This window comes from Crassostrea angulata, chromosome 8 (assembly GCF_025612915.1).
Source record: "Crassostrea angulata isolate pt1a10 chromosome 8, ASM2561291v2, whole genome shotgun sequence".
NCBI classification, from domain to species: domain Eukaryota; kingdom Metazoa; phylum Mollusca; class Bivalvia; order Ostreida; family Ostreidae; genus Magallana; species Magallana angulata.
The window spans coordinates 58,784,841-58,801,804 of record NC_069118.1 but is presented as its reverse complement, the minus strand read 5'-3'; the positions used below and the strand labels follow the sequence as shown (position 1 = coordinate 58,801,804).

The 16,964-nt window shown below is 34.4% G+C and overlaps 2 protein-coding genes across 2 annotated transcripts; both read left to right on the top strand.

Annotated features, from left to right (window-relative positions):
* Positions 1–263: 263 nt before the first annotated feature.
* LOC128159919 (uncharacterized) lies at positions 264–3,698 on the top strand. Its single transcript, XM_052823144.1, has 5 exons — positions 264–937; positions 1,415–1,600; positions 1,970–2,235; positions 2,467–2,565; positions 2,972–3,698. Exons 1-5 carry the CDS (start codon positions 697–699, stop codon positions 3,104–3,106), a joined length of 927 nt encoding a protein of 308 aa, XP_052679104.1. The 5' UTR covers positions 264–696; the 3' UTR covers positions 3,107–3,698.
* A 3,765-nt stretch (positions 3,699–7,463) lies between these two features.
* Positions 7,464–11,151, top strand: LOC128161584 (uncharacterized). The gene is made up of 3 exons (XM_052824898.1): positions 7,464–8,965; positions 9,745–10,680; positions 11,069–11,151. The coding sequence occupies exons 1-3, from the start codon at positions 7,624–7,626 to the stop codon at positions 11,128–11,130; spliced, it is 2,340 nt and encodes a 779-aa protein (XP_052680858.1). The 5' UTR covers positions 7,464–7,623; the 3' UTR covers positions 11,131–11,151.
* The last annotated feature ends 5,813 nt before the right edge of the window (positions 11,152–16,964 follow it).

The following is a 16,964-nucleotide window of genomic DNA, read 5'->3' as shown; positions in this document are numbered from 1 at the left end:
CGATAATTTAAACCGTTCGTCTTGAGAAGTTTGAAGTGCAGGGCATAGATCAAACAATTAACGCACTGGGTTAACCGCAAAAGTCATTTAAACAACTGCAAATTATCACAGTCGGCAGTGGATTAAATCGGCATTATCTATTGATACGCCATATTTCCTATGATTATCACAGAGATATTAAATCTTTAGTTCCAATCCATTGTCAGATAATCTGGGGCCTGATACGTCATTAAATCTACATAGGAGCAACCCTTAATACCTGCCGCAGAATATCTCTTTACAGGGTAAACAAACATAATTAGTTACTGAACAAAACCTAAGACGATTTGCGACCTTTAAACCTGTTCATTTCTGTCAAAACATTTTTCTATGGATGAATTGTCACTTTCACTCAACCGAAGTGTGTACGAAGCTAGTCGCATGTTGGAATTTAATTGATTTTTCGGCTATTTTTATTTTCATTTGTCGAATCTTGAGGATATATTCATTAAGTGTGGGTTTTTAAAGCTTCATTCATATTCAAAGATAAACAAATTTAGGAGAGAAAAACTGACTTGAATGTGCCATACAGAGGATAAATCTTGGCAGATATAAATCAAAAGTTTTTGTGTTCAGAAAAAATGGAATATACCTTACTCAATAAAAAAAGCTCTTAAGTTATGAATTGTGCCAAATTCCTGTCTGGATTAACGTGAAATGTCAAACACAGAACAAGCATCTGCCGTCTCGCGCCCAACCGATACCCCTGGAGCCGACCCCCCAACTTCAACCCCCGGGGACCCCCCTCAATACGTTGATAGGCGGCGGTCCTGGCTGACGGAGGATGTCCCAGATGTTGATGACGATGACTCGATTGATGACGCCATCATGTTACCCATCCTGCCCCTGGAGTTGGCCGTGGTGTGCTGTATGACGAACTTCCTACTCCCAGGAGTAGGTCTGTAGGCTTTTTTTTTTTTTTAGATTTGCAATATTTATATATCTACCAATTATGGTATGCGCAGGAAGAGGTTGGTCGAAGGTTGGGGGGGGGGGGGGGGGGTAGCATCACTCTCTGTCTCTTTGTCTCTTTGTCTTTCCCTCTCTGTTTTTATGGTACCTAGTACCAAAATATGAGCTAACCTGTTTTAACTAAGGTAGAATATCAACCTTTTTTGTTTAAACATAGCCTCAAATTATAGATTCTACAATTTACGTGTAATGAAACGAGTAATTGCATACATACAAAATAAAACAATCTGAATATTATAAATAGTGGTTTACATTACACAAGTCTGTACATTGAATGTAATACTACACATCGTTAAGGATACAGGTAGCTTCGGCGTGTCAACCTGAATTTTGTCCGTAAAGCTGTAAAGATCTAATAACACAACAGAGTTTCCCATTGTTAATGATCCATTCTCCTTTGTAGGCACTATGATATCCGGGTTCTCTGTTCTGTGCTGCGCCAAGACGGACGATCTGACCCCCAAACAGCGCTACATCTCCAGCCTCGTTGTGGTGGTGATTGGGGTCCTCCAGCTGCTGATGGTGTCCTGTTTTCTGATTGGTTGGATCTGGAGCGGAATCTGGGGAGTGTCTCTGATAGGAAACTCAGGTTAAATCATAACTCTACACAAAATGTAACATTGATATGAATAACTGTCAGTGACAAAGAGTTGAACTTATTAAAGTAAAAAATAGTCGAGAACATTTTTGCCGTGAGAATTCTTCCTTTTTACCCTTTTAAAATAACAAGTGAAAACATTTTATTGAAATTTATAAAGGAAAATTTAAACATATTTATCCCTTCGGAAGGACAACTCGCAATTTTTAATAAAAATTTATCATAATTTTTCATAATACAAACTTCTGTATTTTGTACATGTACAAACTTACCCATATGATACTTAATTTAATCAAGTTATTTAGCAAGTGTTTGCATCAGTTACAAGCTTCTTTATAATAATTTAAATGTATGTTACAGCCGAGTACTATAAAGAAACAGAGACTTCGAACTGGCGGAATGACAGCCGGCGGCGTCTGCGCCCTCGCTCCAACCTGATCTACCCGATGCGGGCCCGCTCCAACATCCGGTACCACAGCCCACCCCCACCCTACGAGATGTACCGGAGTCCTCCGCCAGGCTACTCTATGCCCGGACAAACGCTAGATACGCAGCAAACGGATCCGGAAGCTCAGGAAGAAATGGAAATTCCTGCGGAGCCCGAGCCCGACCGGAATTTAGATATGGTAGATTGTTTTGACCATTTATGCAAAAGATCTTTGATAATCAAATTGAAAAAAAAAGATAGTTAAAATACTTAAACCACCAGATTTTTAGAGGTTATTTTTTTCAAGAATAAGAACTCAGAAGAAAGAGATCAATCATATCAAATACACAATTGTATGGTTTCCATTTTTATGAAAAATATAATCCGTCTTATTATTAACGCTTTCTCATAATACGGCATGGACTTTTAGGTAGAGGAGCGAATAGTACGAGACGAGGCAAGTAACCCCCGGCCCCAGTACTGGAAGTGTGCAGTCTGTCAGAAACAGAACAACTCATCGGAACACAAGGTAAAGTATACAGAAGCTAGGATTGTTCAATACTTCAATTCTTCAGAATATTTCATAAAGTAAAAAACAATGAGTGACATTTTACAGAATATAGTCAAATGAAAGATTGAAGTATTCATTGATTTGTATGTAAAACCTAACTTAGCAAGAAAATCTTTAAAATCACCTTTGGATTTATTTAAAAAAACAAAACACAATATCTTGAAGAATTGACAGCAGGTACAAGTACCTCGATTAAGGTTTATAAAACATAGATAATTCATACCGCAAAAAATTTCCATGTATAACTAAAGATAAAAAAAGACATACGCACGAGAGAATTTAACAGTCTGATGAAGATAGCCATGCGTGTATATTACATGTATATACCTAACCCACCGTATAATATGACTGTTTCTGTTCATAGTTCCAGTGTACACGCTGTATAGAGAACGTGTGCGGATCCTGCTACCAACAACAAATCACCATACCTAATGGGGAGCGGATCCCAGTCTGTGAAACGTGCTACAACGAACTAACGCTCAACGATTGTGTGACTTGATTAAAGCCCCCTCCACATGCTTCCTCTTCAATTATTTTATGATTCTGTTGGATGCCTTTTTAGATGTTTTACAGTTTCATCATTATTATTTATGTTGTTGTGAAAACTATGCAGATAAACTGTGTCAGGGAAGATGAAATCCTCGGCAGATACGTGTATTAAAATGTTATGCTTTACCGTACGTTTATAGAATCTGATATCTGTCCATAAGCCAGTATTAATTATTGAATTAAAATGTTGTCCTATTTGCTTGAATTTATGTATGTAATCTTTTAGAAGTATTTATTTCAAATATTAGTGAATGTTTCTGACAGGGGGAACATGTTTTGTGTCTTCGAGGTCGAAGACTATTTAAAGAGGGAGGAATGTAGTAGTTGGGGCTATATGGACCCTGGATATCGGCCTGTATGGTAGCTCAGTGGTAAAGCCCCTGACTAGAGTTGCAGGGGTCCTGTGTTTTTAATGCAGTTATATGTTTATTCCTCCTTTCCTTCTGTATACTCTGTCCCAAGATATCCTGGATTCACATTTTGCTAAATCACTCGATATTAATAGATACGTATACCCCAGTTTTCATTCGAAATTATGAATATATTTGAAGAACTCTCCTTTGAAACGCCCTCTCAAGTTTATTGGGTTTTAATACATTGTTCAAAATGACACGGGAATGTCTACAGGTATTGCAACAGACCCAAATGATAGCGTTGAAAAATTGTGCTAGTATTCAGAGTGTCTTCCGAATAAATAAAAGATGTCAAGATCCACCGTGATAAATCTCCGTAAGAAGTTTTTGTTCCTGTAAATAGGATTGCGAGTAAATGAAGATGTTAGATATTTACCCTTTCATGTATTTTAATTGCACGTCTTAATGACAGGTATGTGGGGTTTTTTAAAAATCGTCCTCATGTGCTGTATAGATATCTTTGGACATACTATAAATGCATAAATACACAATATAATGTAATTCCTTTCATTAATTACTTTTACTAAAAAGAAGAATAGTAAAATATATATTTTAAAGGACCGTTATTACAAACAAATAAATGAGGAAAAGACCAATGATATCACACAAAATTTGTAATCACCAAAACCAGGATCCACCTATGTTCAGCGAGATCATAGCCGAAAGGGAAGTTACTCGTGTATTACAGCATTGTTTACAAGCAAAACGCAGGTAAGACTAGTACTCGAAGTTGTGTTTTTCCTTTTGAAATTTAAGTTTAAAGAATTTAAAGTCCATTTATTCAAATATCTGGACTCATAAAATAACGTATATTAAAACTAATCAACTTATATATCTGTACAATATTCTTAAACTTTTGTGTTTCATAGTTGAATCTAACCACCGCTTTTATATTATGACATGTGCGGACATGTAAGCAGGAGTTAAAGTCAGGGGATTTGCAATCAGGCATAAGTCCAACACTCTTACCATTTTGTACACAAAGTGAAGTTATAGTTTTACTCGTCCTCGTCAATAGCGGAATGTCAGGTGTGTGCTATATCTATGACCGTATACTGATGAGCCAGGGTATTCTCACTCAGATATATTTACATCTACCATGTATTTTTCCCTCTATTTCTTACGAAAACTTATAGTTAATTCATAGCTTAATAGAAACAGCCAGACTGAAATCTACACGCCCCCTTTATCGATTGGTCGAAATCTACAGCGGCTGGAACTGACAAGAAACTGGTAGGACTGAAATTAATACGCCCTGTTTATCGATTGGTCGAAACCTACAGCAACCAAAGAAAAATCACGGACTGCACAAAATAATCATGATGATGTCAGACTCAAGTCTCACAGGAGACGATTTGGCTGTTTCTTTTAGCTAACGCATATTTCGTCGGCGAGTTGTATAAACCAGTGCGCGGGAAAAAGAACAAGCTAAACCTACAAATCCATCAAGAATTGTTCTGGAAGCATCCTCAACGCTTTCTAAGTATAGCCCCGTAATGTTTTGACAAAAATGCCTAACATTTAATTAATAACTTCTGGTCCTTGAGGTTTGAAGACACGTTTTGAGTATCGCAAAGCTTTGCTAAGACACATGAGATTCTTCCATTTCTTTGTATTGAGTCGAGATACGTAAACAAACGAATGACTGGCTTCAGACTTCGAGCCCTCCTTAGATGCATAAGATTTAGAAAAGAGGTTTTTTTTCAATTAATACCATATATGAAATTTAAAGAATTCTAATCTTAATTAAGATACAGCTTATTATAATTTCTACTGGTTCATCAGATGTCAAATTGCATGCAATATAGCGAGTTCAGTCTGTTAAGGTATCTCACTCCTCACGTTTTGATTTCATTGCACAGATGAACATTATATCTTAAATAAATATGATTTTAATTTATTAAATCATAACAGAAAGATTATTTTTTCATAGTCACACAAAAAGAGAAAAAGAAAAAAAGAAAATTCATCTGAATTCGAGAAACAAACAAGTTTTTTTTGGGTTTTTTTTAGGGGGGGGGCTATTTTGCGTGCGGAATGTTTTTTTTCAGACGAAAATGACAGAAACAAGCAATTTTATGAAATTGTTTTTCAATATACTTTTCTTTTTATTATACTTTATTCATTATTTTACATTTTAACAGTTTGTAACAAATTCTATTGTTTCTGTTTGACAAATTTTAATTATATACTTCTCAAGAAATTAATTTCTGACTAGCAAAGAGTCCCTCAGGGATGCAGCAAAATCTTGCCGACCTGTGACTGTAACAGACATAGCAAATGTCTCAAAAGTCCCGGCAATAATTGAAAGTGAGGGCAGATACGTGATTCTTGATATTGCCATAATCTATGTATTTCATAATATTTATATGTTCCAGTGTATTTGCCTGTGATAACACTACGTATCGATTTTGCACTATAAAACCCATAATACAAACGACGCCAAATTGAGGTGCCAGCGGGGTTTGCTTATTTATATATTTATATTTAATATTTAATGAGGTATTCGATCCATTTAGCAAAAACCTTACGATGGCTTAAAATTATATAAATATAAGTAATAAGGAATCATTCTTTGAATATTATGAGGTGATAATTTCGGTCGGGGCGTGATCAAATCTATCATTATCATTATCACCTCATAATACTCAAAGACTGATTCCTTATTCCTTATTTAAAGCGAATTTCGAAATCACGAAAGGTTTTTGCTAAATGGATCGAATACCTCATTTATTGTAAGATGATATAAAAAGAGATTGCTAAAAATGTTTCCAAAATTCAGTCAGAAAATTTGCCATTGTTGTTACTGGTGCCAACTTATGGGTTCACTATTTTGAACCAGTAAAAAAAAATGGACACAAATTTTGGCTAGCTAAACTCGGTAGGAGGCCAGATGTTGCTAAAAACTATTGGCACAAAGAATGTTCTTAATGGCAGATTTGTCTCCTGTGATGGTATAGCCATACAAGTTTTGGTCTCAAAGTGGAAACGTGTACAGGTCGCAATTACCGAGATGTTTTACTGAAAAAGCTTAAGAAATATTGTTAGCAAAGACGCCCTGTGTCAGGAATTAGGTGTGTTTATAACTTAAGGAGAGGGTTCAAATAGGCAGATTGTCTGCTTCCTAATCCTTATTATGTAATGTTTTACATAGCAAAATATTGTTTAAATCAGATATTCGTAACTTCATGATAATGCTCTATTACATACATCTGAGCTTATGAAGCATTTTTTGAAGTCAGAGAAGGTCACCGTCTTCTCATACCTACATGTACTATATTCTTCAGATATACGATAGCCCGATACAACTTTTTCTTTTTTCTAAAACTTGAACATTGTCTTGCCGTCCTTAAAAGTCCTTAGTTCAGTCATCAGTCAGTGCCTCAGAAGTTTACTTATTTCAGCGAACAGTGACACATTTTAGAAATAGACTTTTAGATTGGAATTATGTATTTCAGAAAATACTTTGGAGAGATATAATGTTGATTTTCACTATTTAAGACGAATGCTTATCAAGTCTCTCTTTCTCATACTTTTGTGGAAAGGGAAATACTTTATCATATTAAAGTAACATTATTTTAAAATTAAAATTTTCCTAAAATTCTATGTAACATTTACTAGAACGTTTTGAAAGAAAGTAAAAAAAAATAACTGACATCGTTTAACATATCACTTTATCTTTCATTGCACATGCAGGTTATGACGAAAGACCTATACCCTGCACATTATGGAAGCCGAAAGCACTCCGTATAGAGTACATCAATGTTCTAAGTGTCCTGAGGACACAGAGTACTGTTGTGAATCGTGTCTATGCCAGCTGTGTCAGAGTTGTAAAGAAAACCACCAGAAAAACCTCAAAACAATAGACCATTATGTTACCACATACCGTGATAAATGCAGTCAAATCGCAAAACAAGACATCTGTGCAAGACATCGCGGTAATCTTTTTAGAAAGTGTTGCGAATCTTGTTACTTTCCAGTGTGTGATTTTTGGTACGTGAATCTAATCACACAAGGAGCTTATAACAAAAATCGGCAACATCACGGAAGAACCATGCACACTGTGAAAAATGAGGCTTTCTTCTACAGACCCTTTCTCTTGACAACAATCAAAGATGATATAAAAAACTGCCAAACAGAATTCTCCTTCTATCAATCAAAGATGTTAAAAAAGGCCCACAGACTGCAGTTTAGCATTGACAATGCGCTATATGATCTATTAAACTATGTGTTTTGTGACCTTGATTTCAAACATAGATGTTTAAAACAGAAGACAGAAATGATTACATACATTTCAAGTCTACAAAGATACGAACGGAGATATGAACAGTCATCAAACAGTCCGTTGCAATTCCTTTCATCCTTAAAGAAAGACATTCCACCCCCGATAAATATTACACTCCATACCAGCCAATTCTACATGACTGAGTCACTCAACAAAGAGCATGTGATGTGGTCACTAAGTGAAATCCAAATCACAGAGAGAGGAAACCGTCGCACTGGAAACCAGTATTTGTTAAAACTAATGCCTGAAGCTGAGTTCCATCATTCTATCATAGTGACAGGTGTTGATGGTTGTTTTCACATTTCCTGTGAGACATCAGACCGGGTCTGGGTCAGTGATAGACAACATAATCTCATCTTGGCAAACACATCTGGTGACACTCTACATCGTGTGGAGGATCCACGTGGTGATTTATATGGATTACACACAGTGAACAATGAGAGTGAACTGATTTATATAGATGAGGATTATAACATCAACAAACTGTCAAAGGATATGAAAACAACCACCACATTTATAGAGAAAACATACTCTACATGGGAACCAAAGTGTTTGTATTTGTCCTCGTCCACTGGGGATCTACTGGTCGGGATGTACATGCATAAACTATGGACAGGCAAGGTATCCCGATACAACAAGAATGGACAATTAAAACAAACCATACAACACAGCAATACAGGAAAGGAACTGTATGGTAAACCTAACTATATAACAGTGAACAACAATGAGGATGTCGTGGTGTCTGAGCATTTGTATGACTTTGATAATGTGTCTGACTATAAAGATTTTAGGTCTGGTGCTGTAGTGGTGACAGATCGAGAAGGAAGACATCGTTTCTCGTACACAGAACATCCATCAGGATCAGTACTAAAGCCATGTGGAATATGTACTGACGCGCTGTCACACATCCTAGTGTGTGATGGTGCAACCAATACAGTACAGATGTTGGACAAGGACGGTCAGTTCCTGTCACATCTTCTGATAAGACCATCAGGGATATTCTCACCATGCAGCCTGAGTTATGATGTCAACACTCACCGTCTCTGGGTCGGATCAGGGAACAACACGGTGGTTATATACAGGTATATCACCAGACATGACGCTCTGACAGGTAAGTCGGAGTCTGTATTGTTTACAATTATGTAGAACGTATAATATATTTTCTTTGAGAGATACTAGTACACACTTAACACGTTGTCAGTAGCAGCTTACAGGTCACTCTGACGGGTAAGTATGGTTCATTATCAATTTAAATTAAACGAAATGTAGTTACAAATGTCACACACACACACACACACACACACACACACACACACACACACACACAGGCTTAAAATAGCTAATGGCATGAATGATAGAATTGTCAAAGTTTACGGACAACTAGTCCCTTCTTCAGGACACAAGAAATGAATTACATAGAATAAAATTGCAGACAACAAACCCTAGTACGAGAGCTAATACTACGAAAGAAACTATAAAAGAAGCAACAATTACATTTATACATTTAGAATATCTGTGATTGAGAAAGGAGGTATTTGCCACAGTTTCTTGAAGTGTTAGTTGTAGTTCTAGGTTTTGTTTTCTTTATTTTTTTCCAAGTTTTATTCTTGTATCATGAAGACTGTTTTAGTAGTTTATTTATTTTAAAAAAACTGGCTAAGTATCCATATATTAGATCTGACACTTTAAAAATGCTTAGTGATGGTGATTTTTAGTGCTTTATATATGATCATTTATAACTGCTTAATACAACTACCCAACATACATGCTCTTGTAATGATAGATCCATATTGATACATCACAATATATGTAAATTGCTTAAATCATTATCTTTAAAGATCTTATGTTGTAATCTATACTGTCCATCTAACTAAAGTAAGATGTTTATAGACCTGAATTCAGGCACATCCGATGTTATGGAGGCATTGAGGGAAATCCAAACCACAGGGACAGAAATACCACACCAAGGAAACCAGTGTCTGCTGAAACTGATGTCTCCCCCCAAGTTACTTTCCTCTCTCACAATGACAGGTGTTTATCGTTGTTACCATATTTCCTGTGTGACATCAGACCGGGTCTGGGTTAGTGATGGAAGAAACAATCTCATCTTGACAAGTACAACAGGTGTCCTTCTACATCGTGTGGAGGATATATGTAGAGTTTTATATGGAGGATTTCACACAGTGAACAGTGAGAGTGAACTGTTTTATATAGATAGGAATTATAACATCAATAAACTGTCAAAGGATATGAAAACAACTACCACATTTATAGAGAGAACATACTCTACATGGAGACCATGGTGTGTGTACTGGTCCCCGTCCACCGGGGATCTTCTGGTCGGGGTGAATATATATACTAGAAGGACACACAAGGCTAAGGTAACCCGTTACAACCAGAGCGGACAACTGACACAAACCATACAGAAAGACAACACAGGACTCGAACTGTATACAGAACCTGTCTATATAACCGAGAACAACAATGGGGATGTCGTGGTGTCTGAGTTTGATGCTGTAGTGGTGACAGAGCGCGGAGGAAGACACCGTTTCTCCTACACAGGACACCCATCAGGATCAGAACTACGGCCGTTTGGAATCTGTACTGACGCGTTGTCACACATCCTGATGTGTGATGATACAACCAAAACAGTACAGATGTTGGACAGGGACGGTCAGTTCCTATCACATCTACCAGTAAGACCAGCGAGGGAATTCGTTGCTCGCGGCCTAAGCTATGATGTCAACGCTCACCGTCTCTGGGTCGGATCATACAACAACAAGCTGTGTGTCTATAGGTGTATAGACCGCGAGGACGCTACGACAGGTAAGTCTACTTCGTTTTTATTTATATGAATTTATGTACACAATCTTTAGACACAGAAACCGTTAAACATCAGTCAGTAAGATATATGTAAGACATGTGTGTGGTTGTTTGCCAGTATCAAACCGCTTATTGTTACAGGTTAATTGGCATTTACCAGTCATAATAATTAAATTACATTTAAATGAATTTAGGTAATCAAATAAAGTGGCATATACAATAATTGTTTTGGTTACAGCTCAATTTAAATGATTTAATTGATTAGATAAAAATTGAAGCAGTTGTCAATATACAGGGTCAAAACTTATTTTTTTTTTTTTTACATAAGATTGCTTTATCAATATATTGTCTAATACTGATTAATTAACAGCTATATAATGCTTTGTTGTAGATAAGGACATACACTTCCCTGATGAAGATGCTTTTATCAGCTCAACATCAGCCGTAGAATAGAGATAACTTGGATATTGACAGGTTGTAAATGTTTCTGTACAAATGTAGCTTACATTTAAAATCACACATGGTTTTGTCACTTTCTTTAACACCTGTAGCTGAAATTTATTTGTGCATAATTCGCATAAACTGAAAAAAAAACTTATTTGTTTTTTCTACACTTTAAAATCGTCTAAACATGACTCTCTGTTAATGAATGTGAAATATCCTGTATCAGATTATCAAATCAAGTTGATATAACTAATTTGATCTTGATTGATTTGAATATTATTCTTCAACCTAGTTCTGTCAATTACCCATGATGATATAATATAATAGTTATTTTTGTTTTCTGTAGATGAACCAACTTATTTCCGCATTGAAGGGGAACATCTGGATTTAGATTTGGGACAAAGAGAGAAATGGAAAATAATGTCATATTGCTTCTGTATTGCGATTTTTTGTTTAGATTTTTAGTCATTCTTATTTTTCTTCGATGTAAAAATTCTACACATATTCATCATATTTAAACCCTTTAAAACCTATAATTCTATGCGTTATTTGGTGCTAGGATAAAGCTCTCCCTTAAAATTATATCTAAAATGTGACAACGATTTTTTTAAATTATATTTTTTTTTCAGAAATATGCAACCCTTTACAATATCTGATTGCCCCGGGTCAGGACAAGCAATTAAATCTTAACTAATAAACAGATTATAACAATCGAATAAGTTCTTATATTTTACCTCTATATATTTTTGTTGTTGAAAAATTTAACATCAAGTCCATTTCTTTAGAGAGAGACCTTTTGCAAAAATTCAAAAGCGTGTAACATGATTGAAATTTTTCATTCATTCTACATGTCATTTTATATTTATAAATTACATATGATACATATGATATAATTGTATTTAACAATCGGTTTTTGATTTTTTTTTCTAAATAGAATCCTATAATGATGTGTTTTCAGCATACATCGAAATTCAAAATATTATTAAATTTTTGCCACAATCTTTGTACATATAGACAATCAAATAAAAGGTGCTTAATGTCCTCCTCTTCACACGGACAGAATTCACATTAGACCTTGATTTACATTTATATTGAAAGGAATTACAATTCAAAATACTATTTAACAACTTATAATTAAATTCAATTTTAATTAAATACTTAAATAAAGTCTTTTGTCATACATGTTCTTAACCTTTCTTTCATAAATATCTTTCCAATTTTCTCTACCAATATTAAATAAATTGTTAAATGCAGATTGGTAGCAAGGTGGTTTGAATTTTTTATGAAGCAAGTTTACATAGTAGAATTTACATCTCTTATCGAATATATCAAATGTTCCTTTATGAAAATTATGAACATTTCTTTTCAGTATTTTTGTATTAAAACAACACTTCATATCAAAACACTCACTTCTTTTTAGCTCACCTGAGCCAAAGGCTCAAGTGAGCTTTTCTGTTCACAATTTGTCCGTTGTCTGTCGTTGTCGTCGTCGTTGTTATAAACCTTTTATATTTTCATCTTCTTCTCAAGAACCACTGGGCAGATTTCAACCACATTTGGCACAAAGCACCACTAGGTAAAGGGGGTTGAGGTTTGTTCAAATGAAGGGCCACGCCCTCTTTAAAGGGGAGATAATTGAGAATTATTGTGGATTCATTTGATTTCGTGGTGGTTCAATTTTTGTGGAATTCGTGGGTATCTTTTATCCACGAATTAACATCCTCAACGAATTAATAAATTAGGGTTATAAAGTCAACTTCCTTTAATAGGTATTAGAAAATACACAATTTTAATGATTTCCCAGTATTGAAAAATTGTTAGTATTTTTCAAAAATCTTCTTCTCAAAAACTATTCGGCCTGAAAAGCTTAAACTTGTGTGGAGGCATTCTCAGGTAGTGTAAATTTAAGTTTGTTCAAATCATGGTTTCCGGAGTTAGGGAGGGGCCACAAGAGGGGGGTCAAGTTTTACATAGGAATATATAGAGAAAATCTTTAAAAATCTTCTTCTCAAAAACCATTAGGCCAGAAAAGTTCAAATTAAAATGGAAGCATCCTCAGATAGTGTAAATTCAAGTTTGTTCAAATCATAGTCCCCGGGGGTAGGGTGGGGCCACAGTTGGGGAATCAAGTTTTACATAGGAATACATTGAGAAAATCTTTAAAAGTCTTCTTCTCGAAAACTGTTTGGCCAGGAAAGCTCAAATTAAAGGGGAAGCATCCTCAGGTAGTGTAGATTCAAGGGTGTTTAAAACATAGTCCCTGATGGTATGGTGGGGCCACAATGGGGGATCAAGTTTTACATAGGAATATATAGAGAAAATCTTTAAAAATCTTCTCAAAAACTAGTAGGCCAGAAAAGTTCAAATTAAAATGGATGCAACCTTAGGTAGTGTAAATTTAAGTTTGTTCAAATCATAGTTCCCGGGTGTAGGGTGGGGACACAATTCGGGGATCAAGTTTTACAAAGGAATATATAGAGAAAATTTAAAAAAAAATTTCTTCTAAAAAACTATTAGGCCAGAAAAGCTCAAACTTGAGTGGAATCATCCGCAGATAGTGTAGATTCAAGTTTGTGCAAATCATGGTCCTCGGGGGTAGGGTGGGGCTACAATTGGGGGATAAATTTTTATACAGGAATATATAGAGAAAATCTTTTAAAAAATTCTTTTAAAAACTATTTGGCCAAGAAAGCTCAAATTGGCGTGTAACCATTCTCAGATAATGTAGGTACAAGTTTGTTCAAATCATGGTCCCTGGGGGTAGGGCGGGGCCACAATGGGGGATAAATTTTTATATAGAGAGAAAATCTTTAAAAATCTTCTTCTGAAAACTATAAGGCCAGGAAAGCTCAAATGTGAGTGGAAGCATCCCCAGATCGTATAGATTCAAGTTTGTTTAAATAATAGTCGAGGGATAGGGTGAGGCCACAATGGGTGATGCATTTTTAAATAGGAATATATAAGGAACATCTTTAAAAATCTTCTTTTTAAAGACTATTTGGCCAGGAAAGCTTAAACTTGTGTAGAGGCATCCTCGGGTAGTGTAAATTCAAGTTTGCAAAATCAGTTCCTAGTGGTAGGACGGGGCCGTGATGGCGGTTTGAATTTTTACATATCAATATATAGAGAAAATCTTTAAAAATATTCTGGGAAAGTTTTCGGTCCAAATTAGTACTTAGTGTGAAAGAACAGGTTATGCAGATTTAAGGTATCTCACTCCTCATGTTTTGATTTCATTGCGCGGATGATCATTATATTTGAAATGAATATGATTTTATTTATTTAATCATCACAGATAGATTATTATTTCATAATTACACAACATTCATAAAGAAAATCCATTTGAATTCAAGAAACAAACAAGTTTTTTGGGGAACTATTTTTTCGTGCGGAAGGTTTTTTAGACGAAAATGACAGAAACAAGCAATTTTATGAATTTTCAATATACTTTTCTTTTTATTATACTTTATTCATTATTCATATTTTTAACATTTGATAGGTTTGTAACATATTTTATAGGTTCTGTGTGACATGTACAAAATCAAATCTTGAGAATGTGATAGCCGTTTAGCATAAAATCATGCAAATATATAGAACATGTCTGAATTTTTTTAAGCCAAATTTTGCGAGAATTTTACCTTTGAAGCCCTTTATCTAAAATTTGACATCACTGACCCCCATGTTATATTATGTCAAAATGATACTGAATATATATCTAGGAAAACTGGATTAATCTTATAAAATTCTTGATATTGAAAAAGTTTTTATTTCAAATCAAATTGTAACTATTATAGAAATTGTCTATTTTAAGTGCAAAAAGGTCACACAAAAAATTATGCAGCTTCGTACAAATTTTTTGCGTAATCCCTCTATTCAGTGTGACCATTGTGCATAATTAAAAACAATATTTGAGAAAATAAGTTTGCTTAATCAAAAATACTGACAACAAATCCTAATCAGGATGAAATTGCATTTTAGGTGCGAAAAAGTCAAATTAAATAGGCCATAACTCAGAGGGATGGACACTGACCCCCAATTATCTTTGTATTTTTTAAGAATGTTTTGTCTACAGATTTCAATGATATACTTCTCAAGAAAATCTTGATACAACAACATTGAGGAGTAGGATACCTTAAGTTTGATGAAACCATGATTCCCTAGAGAAAAGTGGGGCCACGAAATGGGGGGGGGGGAGGGGTATATAGGAATAGAGAAAAATCTTCTTACATTTACAACAACAAAAGGGGCTTGGTATTTACCTAAAAAAAGAGATGGATAAAAATTGGCAGATTTTCAATTTTGTTTTAGCAAGATCTACTGTTCTTAGTTGTCAAGATATTTTGATACTGTAATGCTAATTTGATCAAAATTAAGAAAACTGTTGCTCAGGTGAGCGATGTGGCCCCTGGGCCTCATGTCTTAATTACTTTCTTTAAAATATTGTATTCACACAACCAATTTTTTTTCTTTAGATCATTTGAAAGTTCTTGTAGTGTTTTGAATTCACAATTTTTGTTAAATAAATCTTTAACAAACAAAATTTTACTAATTACCCAGTTTTTAAAAACTAATGATTTTCCTATATGTTCAAACAGAGTATTATTCCACAGTGGTTGTTGTGCAAATGTTGCATTTGAAAGTTCGGATATATTAATTAACCTTTTACATTCATTAAAACAACACAACATTTCTTTATACACAATAGGTAGATTTAACAAACATACAATTTTTTCAACTTTTCTCTCAGACATTGATAGTATATAATCTATATCTAATCCCGTGTTTTTTTATATTTCCTTGAAATATATTATTAAGCATGCAAGATTCATCTACAAGTCTTTTTACCCATGTGCATTTATAGCCTTAAGTTTCAGTTCTATATCTACTAGACCAACGCCTCCGTCCTCAATTTTGCCAATTATTGTATCTCGTTTCATTCTATCCCCTTTATCCCAAATAAAATTAAAAATGCTACATTTGATCTTTTTCAAGAAATCTTGATTATAGGGAGGGGTAAAATAGACCATACGTAAATCAGTTTTGAAATAGCTAGAGAATTTACTATACAAGTTTTTCCAAAAATTGTAATTTTTTTTTCCCTATGATTAAAAACGTTTTTTCCATATCATCATAATATTTTTTCCAGTTTAAATCAAAACATTGTTCTTTATCATGTCCAATAAAAATTCCTAAACATCTTACAGCAGCGTTTGTGACATTAATCTCGCCAATATTAGAATGTTTATCTTTAAGTTTTCCAAGAAGTATACATTGTGTTTTGTTTAAGTTAATTTTAGATCCAGCATGATCACAAAAAGACTTTACTGATTCAATGGCTTTGTCTAAGGAAAGCATGTCTCTAAGTGTTAAGATAACATCATCTGCATGTTGTAGATTTTTAATTTTTGTACTCATATTAGCAATTTTTATACCCTTTATATCACTATTAGTTTTAAGTTTCATAGCTAAAATTTCTGCAATAAATAAATAGAATAAAGCTGAAATAGGACATCCCTGTCTTATACTACGTGACATTTCACATGTTTTTGAAATCCAGCCATTGTTTTTTATTCTAAAAATTGGATTTATTTAGTATACAGTATTTTTACCCATGAAATTAAATTATCTCCAAAATCAAATTATTTAAGCACTTTAAATAAAAAGTTCCATTCTATGGAATCAAATGCTTTTTCGAAATCTAAAAACAAAAATAATCCGTCTTTATCATTTTCCATGCAATACTCGTAAATATCTAAAATAATTATGGCATAGGCGCCAATAAAACGACCTTTGATATATGCAAGCTGTTCGTTACCGATTAAATTATTATTAACTTTTTGTAG